Source organism: Mesoplodon densirostris, chromosome 18 (genome assembly GCF_025265405.1).
Source record: "Mesoplodon densirostris isolate mMesDen1 chromosome 18, mMesDen1 primary haplotype, whole genome shotgun sequence".
NCBI classification, from domain to species: Eukaryota; Metazoa; Chordata; class Mammalia; order Artiodactyla; family Ziphiidae; genus Mesoplodon; species Mesoplodon densirostris.
In genome coordinates this window covers 4,124,689-4,139,817 of record NC_082678.1, presented here as the reverse complement: position 1 = coordinate 4,139,817, position 15,129 = coordinate 4,124,689, and the positions used below count along the sequence as shown (strand labels likewise).

The 15,129-nt window shown below is 48.0% G+C and overlaps 1 protein-coding gene across 4 annotated transcripts in view; it reads right to left on the bottom strand.

The window, feature by feature from the left end:
* Positions 1-11,657, bottom strand: part of SOCS7 (suppressor of cytokine signaling 7) — a 34,100-nt gene extending 22,443 nt beyond the window's left edge. For all 4 annotated transcript variants that reach the window (XM_060081619.1, XM_060081620.1, XM_060081621.1 and 1 more), the window contains exons 1-2: positions 10,533-11,657; positions 2,368-2,432 (exon numbers count right to left, since the gene is read on the bottom strand). In XM_060081619.1, the coding sequence (XP_059937602.1) occupies positions 2,368-2,432; positions 10,533-11,497 (1,030 nt within the window). In that variant the 5' untranslated portion in view covers positions 11,498-11,657. The remainder of the gene's footprint in view (positions 1-2,367; positions 2,433-10,532) is intronic.
* Positions 11,658-15,129: the final 3,472 nt, after the last annotated feature.

The following is a 15,129-nucleotide window of genomic DNA, read 5'->3' as shown; positions in this document are numbered from 1 at the left end:
CCCAAAAAAAACCACCTGAGAAGTCAATGTTAAATTCCATCATTCCTTTACCCTGTTAAAGATCAAGGATCTTTAAGACAAAAACACGGGATTGACAGTTGAAAAGCCAACTAATCCTGGCTCTGCCACTGAGGATACAGCCTTGGATAAGAGTCTTCTTTATTCAAATAGAACCCACACCACTTACTTTTTTACAGGTTTGTACACCAATTTTTGCCTCGGAGAGCAAGGCAAGCAGCTTGTTACAAGCCCAAATGGACATGGAAAGCAAGTGCCATTAAAATGTAAGAACTGTTAAGCTGAATGCAGATAACGGTCCCAATGTTAGCTCCAACTTCTTCCTAAATGGCTTTCCGCATCTAGATTTTCCAGGATATTCACTCATAAGAGAACCAACCATTTCAGATATCCATTAATTCCTAATAGTTGAGGCTGCAAAGGCCGAAAAGTGCATTTACAACCGTAATAATTAACTACTTCCTCAGTCAGCCAAAAGTCAGGCACATGGTTTCCTTACTTCCCAGCATGTCACGCAGCTCTGTTCTCTGCCATATACACTCCTTCTTGCCCCCCAACCCCGTCTAACCTCTCTCCACTTGAATCACCAGAGAACGAAGGGTGTTTTATCAACAAAAGGTTGACAGCCAACAATAAGTTTGTTTTGGTAGGTCTGATCCACAAGTCAGAATTTGGGATTTCTGTAATTTGGCCCTTAGGGTGTTATTTCCAACACCTTTTTCTTATTTGGGAAGCTGAATTACCCTTCAGCTAGAATTTTAATGTTTCCCAGTTAAGAAAATGAGGTAACAAATATCTCTAAAAGGCCAGGAGCTGGGTGTTCAGAATCTAATATGGTTTGTTTTTTCGGTACGCGGGCCTCTCACTGTTGTGGCCTCTCCCGTTGTGGAGCACAGGCTCCAGACACGCAGGTTCAGCGGCCATGGCTCACAGGCCCAGCCGCTCCGCGGCATGTGGGATGTTCCCGGACCGGGGCACGAACCCGTGACCCCTGCATCGGCAGGCAGACTCTCAACCACTGCACCACCAGGGAAGCCCTAATGTGTTTTTTTTAACAAAGGTCTTGAACACTAATTAAGATAAGCAGAAAAGCTCTTCCAAAAGTCATCAGTGGAAGTTCTAGGAACTCATCACACAGCTTAATGACTGAGGGCCTAGCTGCCCAGAGCAATGCAATGAGCCCGGGTTTCCTGAAGGGTCAGAGAGGTCTAGATTGTAGGCACTTAAAGGATGTAACTCAAGAGAGCTAAGCCTCTTTGAAATAAGAAAGTGGAACCTGAAACTACAAATGTGGGTTTCATTACTTTAAAAGGGAAACAACTACTAACTAGAAAGACATTCTGCTACAGGATAAGATCCTTTAATTCTTTGCTTGGGATAAGAACAGTGGGGATATGAACAGAGGACCTCCTTCTCCACCTGTGCCTACTGCAGGCACCAACTCACCTGTCCTGACAGCTCACAGCAGTCTACCCAGTGATGGGGGTTCCACTAGCCGGCTTAACATTTTCCTGGAAATGTCCAGTCCCAGATCATAATTCTTGCAATCATCTTTTTTGAGGGACACAGTATCCAAAAGAGTTTGAAATTGGGATTCGGTTTAAAGGCTTCTCAGCCATGCCCAGTGAAGAGCGCTCAGTTTCTGAGATTTGAGGCTGTGTGCTCCAGACTTCCTTTTCTACAGCTCATTCAAGCAGGAGCTTCACACCTCACTCACATAACAAAAGGTCTCCCTCTCAGAAGAAGCTCCCCTTTAAAGCAGAAGGCAAAAGGATATTTGACCGCTTTCCTACTTTAGCAACCGTGTTCCCTGCTGCAAGAGGAGAGACTTAAATTAGATCCAATGAAGAACTCTTTAACAGCTGCAAGAACTCCTAGACCCTAAAATGGGTAAGACAAGAGTTCATGTGATCCCCTTTGCCCAAAGTCTTTAAAAATAGACCAGATCATCATGGATCATGTTTATTAGATAATCCATGAACTCCCTTGGAAGCAGGGACAGGAAGTGTACGACTTTTGGGGAGTCCTTTATGCGCTATGAGCCTATAAATTTGTAATTTCTACTTTTAATTTATATGTGATGACCCTGAACTAAAGCCTGCATAACTGCCAGGGCCACCTAATTACCAGCAAGCAGTCTCTACCTCAAACTATAAAGCATCCAAAGTCAAGAATACGTTTCACACCATAAAAATAGCCTCACCCCAGACCCAGCAGGCACGAAATGAAGGAAATAACTGCAGACATGCTTGAAGCTCCCTCTGAGATGCATCTGCAAGTGTTTCCTGACTCATCTCAGAACACTCGTGCTTTCAGATGTCAGAAGAAAAAGAAAGAGATCACCCTTACCTGTGAACAGGGGGCTGAAGGAGACTGGAGAAAAGGCACTTTGAGTTCTTGTCAACCTGGGTTTCCTGAGGGGTGAGAAGCACACAGAGAATGAGGTGCGGAATGAACACACATGCATTTAAATCACTGCAACAACAACAACAATAACAAAAAATCACTGCAACACTCAATTCCAGATGCACCAAAAAACAAAGCAAACCCTAGTCGTTGTCAGCCACACTTTTGTAATAAAGCCTAAAATTTAAAGGGGGAGAATAAAACAATTAAGGCAATTCCTAAATAGATTTGGTTACAGAATTCAGCAGCCTACAAAGCAATAAGAAATCTCTTTGGAGCTTTCCATACCCATCACATTAAAAGATTAAAACACCTTGAGTGGTAATTAGTAAGTCCATTTCTAGAGGAAGCAAGTCGGACACAGAGTTGATTTTCACATGGGAGCCAAGAAAAAGGTTCTTGACCTGAACAGGTGCCACCTCAGAGCACCAGCTTTCCCTCTGGGCCTGCTCCTAGGAGTAGGAGGTCCCAAAATGAACCAGGCAAGATTTTTGGACTTGATAACAGCACTATAGGATACACATGCAATCTTCAACCAGTAAGAACTCTGATTTTTGCAAAATGCCTCCAAGCCATAGGTCAAAGCCAAAGGGGAGCCTCTTCAAGTTAGGAGCTCTGCCTGGCACCCAAAGAAGACGACCTCTTCCCCTTTTAGAGCTGCCAGTCACAGCACTCCCCCCAGGACTGCTCCTGCTACTGCTCCCAAACCAGCGGGAAAACCCAGATCTCCTGTGAAGACACACTAAAGGTAACTTCACTTTGCACCAGTTTCAACTGGCTTTTGGGCAAGAAATGAAAGAAATCCAAAAGACTCTGACAAAGACTTTCTGGCTAGAAATGTGCTGAGCTCAAATAACTCGCCTCAGAATGATTGAATTGACTAAAAGGGAAAGAAGTTGAGGAGGTGATGAAAATATGCTATACCTAGACTGTGGCAGAGGTTATGATTTTGACATTTGCCAAAATTAATAGAACTGAGCAACTTTAAAAAGGTGAATTTTAGGTGGTATACAAATGATATGTCAAAAAATCAGGCTTAAAAAAAAAATTCTACCACCAAATTAAGTGCTTGACTCCACACCTTGCAGCTGGCTCACTTTCCAAAATTACTCTCACCCAAAGGTTGAAATAAAACGTCAACTTCACCAACAGACAGGGCAGACGCAAAGAAAATGCAAAATGAAATCCTATTTTAAAATATTGACTTTGGAAGATCTTTATTCATTTACGTTTTAACAGAGAGGCCTGCACTTCTCAGAACTCACTTCAAACAGAATTTCAAAACCGTACTGTGAAGACCTTACTCAGAAATAGCCAAGACACCGGAACCCCTCTCCTGACCTATCTCACATGCCCTCTGCAGCCGCCTCCATGCTGAGACCTAAGAAGTCTAATGACGGTGCCCACTGTCAACGCCCCACCCACAGCACACACAGGAGAGGTGGCTACATCAGAACAAGACACAAGCACACACAGTCCCTCTGTTTATAAAAGTTGCTCATGGCAGTCTGCAGCTTAGTTGCAACACTCCAGAGGGCTGGAATGGAAAGTTAATTCCACTGGATATTCACTTGAAGACTGAAGAGCTTTCAGGCTGATTTTTATTCAGTCACTTGTGGATACAACATGAAACTCAGCAAGCAGAAACCTAAAGCACCGGCCTTTCGAAGGGTTCACACCTCAGCCATTTGGCGGTTTGCCTCTTTTCAAAGGAAGCTGCGTGACTCTGCCATCTGCCCACACTGGGGACGAGCCTCCTCGGTGCCAAGCACCGAAGAACAGCAGTACCCAAACGCACACATCTTGGGGAGGCCTTCTCACTCCAGTTCATCTCCTCCCCGCCCCTGGCATTCTGAAGAAAATCATATAGTTTCTAGGATCTAGAAGAAGAAATACATACGACTCTAAACCCAGGCAGAGCCCTTTGAGAGCCCTAGGATGGCTTTTTTCTGGCAAATAAGGAAGGTTAAAGAAGTAGAAGGTCTACGAGGCTGAAAGGCTGATAATAAATATGAGTGCTTCCTTCTCTCTTTGGGGAGATGTTGTCTAACTGAAAATCCAGAACAGTTTCTGTCTCAAGGATCCTGAGAGCATTCTAATGGCAGTCATTCATGAAAAGACCAACCTAGACAACTGTAAAAAACAAAGCAAGGGAATGATGAACATAAAATTGAGGATGGTGGTTGGTTACACGGGGGAGGGGGGGATGTAATCAGGAAGTAACACACAGGCGTCTTCAGAGGTACTGATAACATTTTATGTTTTAAGCTTAGTGATGGTTACCTAGGTACACATTTCATTATTATTATTGTACATACACTTGATACATCTCTTCTTGTATATATGAAACATTTAAAATGACAACCATTCTAAGCTGGATGTGCTGTTTTTTGGAGAGCAACATGAATGGCCCGGCTCCAGATAACATTGCTAACTAACCCTTCTATACTACATTCCCGTATTATTCTATTCCTCCCCGGACCACCTTGACAAGCATTAGGGTACAAAGTTAAGCCACTGTAACTCTGCCAGTGGGCCCCTTGCATCTTAGCAGCAGGAAGACCTGACGGGTGATGCGGGGTAGGACTTGGTGGGCTATGCTGCAGATGGCAGAACAAGACAGGGGCAGCAGAAGACCTTAGGTAAAGGTCTCCTCTGGGGCAAGTAGTCCTTTGTGTCAGCTATGCACTGCTTGTGCTGCAGGTAACAGAGATAGGATGTCTCTGTCCATTTCCACTCTGCAAATTACTAACTGTATGGCAACGGATCTGTGGGATAAAAGGAGTTCATTAGACTAGACAGGCTGACAACACACTGATATAACCACTGGCCGGTTTTCAAACTCCTTGAAGCCTAAAATATAAACAATGAAACAGTAATGCTTTCCCTCTCTTGTCCATAAAGCCCCTCTACGGTGTCCTAAGACTTACACACGTCCTTTTCTAACTTCTAAAGTAGGATGTCCAAATATTAGGTTTTGCGGCCACCATTTACCTTGGCCCCTGCTAAAGCACACAGTGCCAAGTCAGCCAGCCTCTGCCATTTCCAACACATCATAAGCCAGTGTCTGCTCGTGAGGTACAGGCACAAAAACCACGTGTTCATTTTTAGTTCCAATACACAGACATCTGTGCAACCAGGTCAGATCTGAAACTCCACCATAAACCAACTAAAGAACCGATGGAGGGAACTTCCAGAGAAGAGCCCAGAGGTGTAGCCTAAGGTCTAAAACCTTAGGAGTGATGTCAGTGGGCAAAATGTTAAGAAGTAAAAGACACAAGACTCAAATGGACAGAGATTTCTGAAACCAGGCTGCTCATTCCAAAAGAGAGCTTGTCAACCACAACCACTTCATGGAAAAAGAGTTAAAAAGATCAACAGAATATGGACCCAAAACCCAAACATAAAGTCCGACCCTCCTTGGGACTTCCCTGGTGGCACAGTGGTTAAGAATCTGCCTGCCAATTCAGGGGACACGGGTTCGAGCCCTGGTCCTGGGAAGATACCACATGCTGCCAACTAAGCCCGTGCGCCACAACTACTGAGCCTGCGCACTGAGCTCTGAGAAGCCCGCACACCGCAACAAAGAGTGCCCACTCTCCACAACTAGAGAAAGCCTGCACGCAGCCACGAAAACCCAATGCAGCCAATAAATAAATAATTTTAAAAATAAAAACACTTGGAGTTAAAAAAAAAATCAGACCCTCCTCACCACACCATAAAATCATTTTGCTCTCAGCATGTCATGCTCTTTCTCAAAAAGACCCCTTAGACCTGAAGACCCAAGAAAACAGAGAAAAGGGTTTCTCATGTCTGCCAGGTCCGTCCACGACAGCAGGGCCCCAAACTGATGCCAAGGGAGCCTGCCTCTCTTTCCAGAATTGAATCTTTTTTTCCCAGATAGGAAACCACTACAGAACTGTTCTCCATGTTTCCACCTCACAACTATGAAGACTGCCAGTAATATCCTCAACTGGTAAGTAGGAAAAAAACAACCCTTGAGAAATGAACAAGGTACCCATTTCCAACCAAGGATGTATTATGTGATGATTCAAAAAAGTAGGATCAAATGCTATTTCTCACCAAACACAAAGGAAGACAATCAGCTAAACATATGTGAAACAGACAAGGGAACTTCACTGGTTTTCCTGAAATAGCAATCGTATATAACACTGAAGCCCACGGGCATCAAGCCCAGCTCTCTGAATTCCAACATATGTGTGTTACACGGCCTAGCCCAGTTCTCCAGAACAGAAACCTGATTAGCTGCTGGGCCCATTTCTTCCTTCACTTCAAAAGAGTTCTCTAAGTTAACTCATACTAGACCTAAGACTCTGTATATCCAGGAAGGTCAACTCAGCAGACTCTAAAGCATCTGAAAGGAACTAAAGTTTGCTTAATGTTAAAATATGTAAATTGTTAAGCCTTATTAATGACTGTGGGGGGACTTCCCTGAAGGTCCAGTGGTTAAGACTCAGCACTTCGGGCTTCCCTGGTGGTGCAGTGGTTAAGAATCCGCCTGCCGGGCCTCCCTGGTGGCGCAAGTGGTTGAGAGTCCGCCTGCCGATGCAGGGGATACGGGTTCGTGCCCCGGTCTGGGAGGATCCCATATGCCGCGGAGCGGCTGGGCCCGTGAGCCATGGCCACTGAGCCTGCGCGTCCGGAGCCTGCGCGTCCGGAGCCTGTGCTCCGCAACGGGGGAGGCCACAACAGTGAGAGGCCCGCATACCGCAAAAAAAAAAAAAAAAAAAAAAAAAAAAAAAAAAAAAAAAGAATCCGCCTGCCAATACAGGGGACATGGGCTCGAGCCCTGGTCTGGAAAGATCCCACATGCCGTGGAGCAACTAAGCCCGTGCGCCACAACTACTGAGCCTGTGATCTAGAGCCCGTGAGCCACAACTACTGAACCTGTGCGCCACAACTACTAAAGCCCGCACGCCTAGAGCCCATGCTCCGCAACAAGAGAAGCCACCACAATGAGAAGCCCGTGCACCGCAACGAAGAGCAGCCCCTGCTCGCCGCAACTAGAGAAAGCCCATGCGCAGCAATGAAGACCCAACGCAGCCAAAAAAAAAAAAAAAAAAAAAGAATCCTCCTGCCAATGCAGGGGACACAGGTTCGAGCCCTGGTCCAGGAAGATCCCACATGCCGCATAACAACTAAGCCCATGTGCCACAACTACTGAGCCTGCGTTCTAGAGCCCGTGAGCCACAACTACTGAGCCCGCGTGCCGCAACTACTGAAGCCCGTGTGTCTATAGCCCGTGCTCCGCAACAAGAGAAGCCGCCGCAAGGAGAAGCCCGCGCACCGCAACGAAGAGTAGCCCCTGCTCGCCACAACTAGAGAAAGCCCGCACACAGCAACAAAGAGCCAGCGCAGCCATACATACGTACACACATACATAAATAAATAAAAAGACTCTGCGCTTCCACCACCGGGGGCGCAGGTTCTATCCCTGGTGAGGGAACTAAGATCCCACATGCGTGCGGCATGGCCAAAAAAAATAAATAAATAAAATAAAATTTAAAAATGACTGTAGGAGGTACTTTCTAGTGGTAGCTGTGGGGAAGGTAAATGCTGAGAAGAGCAAAGAGAATCATGCCCAGAGGTTACTGTAAAAGCCCCAAATTATACAGCAAAGACTGCAGAGACTCAATTAACTCCAACAATAAGAAGGCAGGCATATACTTTCTGGCAAAAGACTGACATTTCTCATGGCTTCCAGGTCCTACCAATCAAAACAAGAGCACAAGCTAAAAAGCCAAACTTATCCTTCCTCCCAACAGGGCGGACTTACTAAGGAGGTGCAGATCCATAGACATCACAACTACCCTGGCCAGACTTATCAAGCTTCTCACAGCTGCGAGGCTGCCAGCAAGACTGGCACATAGTAAGCTGTGGAAAAGCTAACAAGAAAATCTAACAGCACCAAATCCTAAGCACTAAAAAAAAAATCACCAGTTCAATCTTACTACTTCTCCTCCAAAAGCACAAAATATTCCATCTCAATTTCTCTTGTCTTCACTCTATTCCTATAAGGACAGGAACAAGACAGGAATCACTCCCATTTTACAGATTTAAAAAAGGGGGAAGTATGAAGAAGACAAAATTGGCCCACATCCCACAGCTGATGCTGGAGTCCTACATGGAATCTAAATGTTCACGTTCTCTGTACAACATGCTGCCTCCTAACAGCAGTCAACCAAACGTTCAAACGTGAATACCTTAGCTCCTCTCCAATTCATCAGAAAAAGCTCTTGGACCAAAAAATGTAATTCTCCAGTGCCCTGAACTAAGCTTCTTTGCGGAGCTACAGCCCAATTTGCTCTGCAGTAGAAATCTGTATTGTGCTTAGTGTGAGGGTTGGTCACAGAGCAGCCAATGACCATTAAATTCTGCTTCCAAATGCAAAAAACCGTATAATGTTATATGCCTTTTCCTCCTCCTAATCTATTAGACGTAGCAGCTAATTTCACGCTACCCCTCCTATTGGCGTCTCTGGAATCTTAGACCAAGTCCTGGTCAATATGGAACAAAGGCAAGACAAACCACAAGAAAACTAGCAATCTATCCCATGTCATTACCCACAGCTTCAATCCTGCCCTCCCCCCAGTTGATGAAAATTTCAACTACACTGGTTACGTGGAGCATCGAATGCAGAGCCTACCACGAAAAAGCTGCTTCAGCAGCCACACTTTTCCAGACCTGAGCTCCCAGCGTGAGTTCATTGGGAGGCAAATGTGGAAACACACATCTACCTGAAGGGGCAACACGCATCAACCTACTCATTTCCTCAGGAAGTCTGGGTTTGCTCTGATCCCCAAGATAAGCCCCTGGCCCAGCTGTTCAGAAAAGGCAACAAAAAGTCAAACTGACCAAGGGAATTCCCTGGCGGTCCAGTGGTTAGGACTCTGCGCTTCCACTGCAGGGGGCACAGGTTCCATCCCTGGTCAGGGAACTGAGACTCCCCCGTGCCACATGGCAAAAACAAAAAGAACAAAACAAAAAAACTGACCCCACACTTTCCTCTTGAAGTACAAGTTCCTTTGAAAGGATGAGTGGTTTCCAGTCCAGATCACACCTTAGGACCGACTAGGGAGCTTTTAAAAAATTCCAATTCTTGGCCCTCTGATCTTTCCCCAAAGCTCCCCACGTGATTCTGGTGAACAGTCGTTCTCAATGTTTTTCAGCCTTGGGTTGTGGCTACCAGTGCATCTCATGAATCCATCACATGAGCTACACCAAAACCAATTCCAATCTTTCTAAGAACCCACTCAACAGTGCAAACCACAATGGCAGTTACCACAAGGGAAGTCTCATTTCACTGACACAAAAGTTGACAGCTTTTCTAAACTGATGTATAAATCGAACACTGGATATCAGAGAGCCGTTCACTCTTCAGAAATGCAGGGAAAAAATGTCTAAGTTTGGACTTTTCATCAATTGGCCTAGAACTCATGTACTAATGTACATGAGTATACCTCATACTTAGACTTCTCATGTGGGTTTGAGAGCAAGGCTATTTTCTGTTCTCACAGTGGTCAGCATACAGGCTTGAGATACCAAGTATACCTAAGACACCAACCAAGAAAATATTAAAACTTTGAACAGAGATGCCCAACTGACTGCTGGCCTACAGCTACACAAGTCTGTCACGTCATCTGCACACGTGAGTGTGAAGGGGGTGCTGGTACACAGAAAGAATAAGCAAGGTGGTCAAACACAACACCAACTTTTTGCCCCAAAGGCTACACCTTTCCAGCAAGCCCCCTGCCAGGGGTAATGGTAGACAGACACCTTGGAAAAACTTTAAAAGCTGGGCCAGGGTGGGCGTGGGGGGAGGATGGTTTGGAATCATCGCCCAACTAGAGAGATGCTAACCAGCTGATAGGTGTCACCGCGGGAGTGAATTCTTAGAGTGAAGGCTGCTCCCACAATCAGCTCTAACCTAATGGGCAATGTCACCACCTTTCACCCCAAGTCTCCGCCTCCTTATGAAGACCATATCTTAAGAATTGTCAGGATCGTGTCAGCAGTAGAATAAAAGGGAAATGAAACAAGAAAAGGAAGTCTGTCAGCCAGCCCCACAGCCCCGCAGCCGGCCTCACCTCCCCGCGTCCAGCTCCCGGCCCGCAAAGCCTCCCACGTCTGTCAGGCTCGCAGCTGAAGCAGCCAGCTCTCCGGAAGGCCTCTTGCCGGCCCCATCCCCACCGCCGGAGCCACCGTTGCAGCTCTTCGTGCGGAAGAGGCGACTGAGGCGGATTTTGAGGGAGCTCTTCCGAGAAGGGCCCGCGAGCGGCCGGAGGGGCCCAGGAGGAGGCGGGGGTGGGGGAGGTTGCTGCTGCTCCCCTCTACTCAAGCGCCCTGGAGGGACCAAGTCCTGCACCGGGAAGGGCACCGGGGGTAATTCAGGGCCCGGGGGCTGCAGCAGAAGCCGGCCGCCCCCTCCTCCTCCGCGGCCCGGGCTGCTGAGCTCCTCTTCCGAGCAGCTGTTAGTCTCCAGGCTCTCGGCCTCCGACTCCAAGCCTTCCAGGACCAGCAGCGCGTCGCTCGTTTCCGTGGGGTCCTCCCCGGCCTGCGGGGCGGCAGCAGGCGGCTGGGGCTGCGGAGGGGGCGGCTGCGGGGGGCACGGGCACGGGCAGCAACCCCCGCCGACCGTCTTGACCCCGGGCCCCGCAGGCTGCCCGAGCCCCAGAGCCGCCAACTGCGCCTCTAGTCCAGCCGCCGGGCCCCAGGTCCGCTCGAGCGCCAAACCCGGCGGCAGGGCCTTGGGGTCCAGGGCACAGCGGTGCCGAGGACACAGCAGTTCCGAGGGTCCCGGCTCCCGGGCCGCCTCCGCGTCCTCCTCCTCCGGCGGCCGACCCACGTTGCGGAACACCATCAGCTGAGGCGGCCGGGAGCCCCGCGGGCCCGGCCGCGCGAGGAAGGGTGGCGGCGCGGGGCCATGGCCCGGAGGCGGCGGCGGCGGGCCTGGCTCGGGGGCCGCCTCTCCATAGCCGAGCAGGCGGCTCAGGACGCGGTACGAAGCGGCCGCCGCCGCCGCCTCACCATCCCGGAGCTCGGCCCCCTGCATCGGGGAGAGGGAGGGAGGGCGGGCGGCTGGGAGCCGGGCTGGGGTGGGGACTAGGCCGGGCCCCTCCGGAGCCCCGCCCGCCGCGGCCCCCGGAACGACAGTGCGAACGGCCGCCGCGGCCTCTGCCTCATAGGGGTGGGGGGCGCGCGGAGCCCAGCGCGAGCCCACCCTGCGCGGCGCCGCCGAGCACCGCCCCCAATGCGTCACTTCCGGGTGATGGTGGCCACGCCCTCTCCCCTGGGCGTGCTCGCGCCGGCCTCTCCGAAGAGTGACGTTACGCGGGGCCTGGGCCGCTATTGGCCGTGAGCTGCTTCTCGCCTAGCCCTTAGTCAGGTACCCCGACTCTGGTTTTTCACTTCCCGGGCCCTCTGGCCGAAGCCACCCTTCGGGTTAAGGTCGGGTGGCCCTGGGAAGCTTGGTCTAGTCCTGGGAGAGAGCTGCTGGCCTTGGAAGGACAGTAACTTTGGCTCTGGTCCCGCCTATTGCCGCTTGCCATGTGTGACAGTGGCCAAGTCGTTTGTTCATTGACTAACTGTATCCCCGCCTTGGCATCCAGTGAATATTTATGGAATGACACATGAATAACATGTTCTAGACCCAGTGGTGTGCTGATAAATGTTGAACAGCCGACTGTCGGGAGAAAAGGGGAATGTATGCACATATATAGGTACATAAGGATGTGTAGCACAGAATTTACAAATAATAATGTACATTTACAGATTCCTTATAACCAATTTATTCTCACAGAATGCTTTCACTGATTTTTGCCCAACTGCTGTATGGGTCGCCAACCCGTGGTTTCAGTTGACCGGTGAATGTAATCGCGACATGGATGTTGGTTGATGTCCTCTGTGTCAATGTAAGAGGAAAGTGAGTAAACAAAGACGTCTTACCTGTCAATTATGGGAGCGACTTCTTTGCTGAATAAGAAAACAATTTTCAAATACTGAAAGAATATTTCCTCAAGTTTTGTGCTATACAGAATGTAATGGCTACCAACATAACACATTCACTTAAAATCTGAATTATTTGCATTTTCTCATCACTTTCTTAAATCTAGATTATCGACAAAACAATCAAGTCCCTATTTGTAGCGTCTGCCGATTTCTCTGGTGTAAATCCTCCCACCAAGGCTGATTTCAATCTACCATCTTGACTTTACTGAACACAGAGCATACTATTATGCAGTAGTTTCATACTATTATGTAGCAGATACAATAACACAGATAACCTCAAGAGCACAGGTAAATAATAATAGTAAAATTATTAGGAAGTGATGAGTTTTGAGAATGTATTACCTTTGTTTTTAATATATTTAATGTTTGTGTAATTTAATTTTTAACAGTTGGCTGTGTTTAGCAACTGACTTGTAGGGAATTCCCTGGTGGTCCAGTAGTTAGGACTCTATTCTCTCACTGCTGAAGGCCGGGGTTCAAGCCAAAAAAAAAAACCAACTGGCTTGCAAAATTTATTCCACGCCCCCTGCAGTGGGAGTGCAAAGTCTTAACCACTGGACCATCAGGGAAGTCCCAAAATTTCTGAAATTTTAACAGTTGGCTTTCACAAGCCTGTATGAGCCAGTTCCACAGTACCACTAGACCTCAGTTTTCTCATCTGCAAAATAGGGTTAAGGATTGCTGCTTTGCTTACTTGCAGGAATGTTGTGAAGGTCAAGTAAGTTCAAGCTTGTGTAGAGGAGGTGTGACTGGAGGCAGGGAAACCAGTTAGGAAACCATTGCAATCTTCCCATGAAGAGATGCTGAGGAATGCAAAGGATAACGAGGAAGGATCAGCCAGCAGAACTTAGCAACTTTAGTACCTGAAAGTGCATTTAGGGGAAGATGATCCAGGGTCTGCTATGAGTTCTACAGCCAGAGAGAACTTTTTAAAAAGATATTTACTTATTTAGCTGCATCAGGTCTTAGTTGCAGCATGTGGGATCCTTAGCCACAGGCATGTAAACTCCTAGCTGCGTCATATGGGATCCAGTTCCCCGACCAGGGATCGAACTCGGGCCCCCTGCATTGGGAGCACGGAGTCTTAGCCACTGGACCACCAGGGAAGTCCCCAGAGAGAACCTTTTAAAATGAATATTCACCAATAGCCTGTGATTATAACCCTTCATGGTTTCCCACTGTTCTTAGGCTAAAGACAAAACTCCTTAAGGAGGCCTGTGGGGTCCTGTGTCATCAGACCCCCGCCTCTCTGGTCTCATCTCCCACCAGGCTCCACCTTGTTTTCTCTGCCCTGCTGTTCCACTAGCCCTGTGTCAGGCTCAAAAACATGTCCATTGCATAAACGATTCCCTTTTCTTGAAAGGCTTTTTCCCTCCCTTTTTGCTTCATAAACTCCTATTCATCCTTCAAATTAAACTTACTTCTCTCTACCTCAGGGAAATCTCCCTGCCTGGGTACTTCCTCCTCAGTGAGCTCCAAGACCACTCCTTTGTTGCACTTAATTGCACAGGTGTGATTTGTTATCTATCTGCGAGGTTATTTGATTAAAGTCTGTCTTCCCTATTAAGCTGTTAGCTCTGTGAGGGCAAGGGCCTCGTCTGCTTTTTGCCCATCATGGACTCTCCAATGCGAAGGACTGCCTGGCATGGAGTAGGCCCTTGATACCTAAACATGGAACGATTGTTCCATGCTTGTAAGAAGCTCCTGCTACAAATTCATCTCTAATTCTGCACAACAGAATTAATAACCTCCCTTGCCCATGAAAAAACTGAAGAGTTACTTACTAAGGTCATACAGTTCAAAAAGGTGAAGTGGAATTCAAAACCAGCTCTGACTCCAAAGATTATATTTTCTACCCTCTCTCCAATACCTTTTAGGTGTTACTTAGGTCTCTGGAGAAAAGAAGAGAAATTGCTATAGGACCATAGCACACCGGAGGCCTAAGAAGACCACCCAAGATCCCTGGCTGCCTCTGGAAAACTCTGGCTCCAGAACAGGTTACCCCCGACGAATGCAAGGTCTGTAAGCTCCACAGCGCCCTCTGCTGTCCAGCTACTTTCCTGGCCCCAGAGAGAGGCAGACCATGTTTGCCACCTGGGGTATCTCCACCTGTCCTGAGCACACAGAGGCACAGGGGAACACACACAGGCTCTTCCTAAGGCAGAGCAAGGAATGCTGCCTTTCTCCATTTCCTTAAATGTCCAGACCTGTAGTTCCTGTAGTTCCTGGAAAAAATATTGAAAATTAGGCTCCAAGCAAAGGAAGTGTATCTTTGTATGAGCTGGATTTGTTGGGTAGGTTTTACATCTACATATACCTGTTTCCTGAGGGCTATATAAGTGGTCCCTGCAGTGGTAGAACCCTAGTTTAAAAGGTTTGCAAAGAACAATTCACAGAACCTAAACCAGTCTTGAGTTCACTCAATCGTTCAGCAATGGGCTAGGCTTCAGTGATGAATGAGCCGGGCGTGGTCTCTGCCCCTCTGGAGCTTTGCCGTCTAGTTTTGCGTCCTAGTCATGCCATTTCCTGGACATATTACCAAGAGCAAATAACTAAACATCTGGGCTTCCCTGGTGGCGCAGTGGTTGAGAGTCCGCCTGCCGATGCAGGGGACACGGGTTCGTGCCCCGGTCCGGGAGGATCCCACATGCCACGGAGTGGCTGGGCCCATGAGCC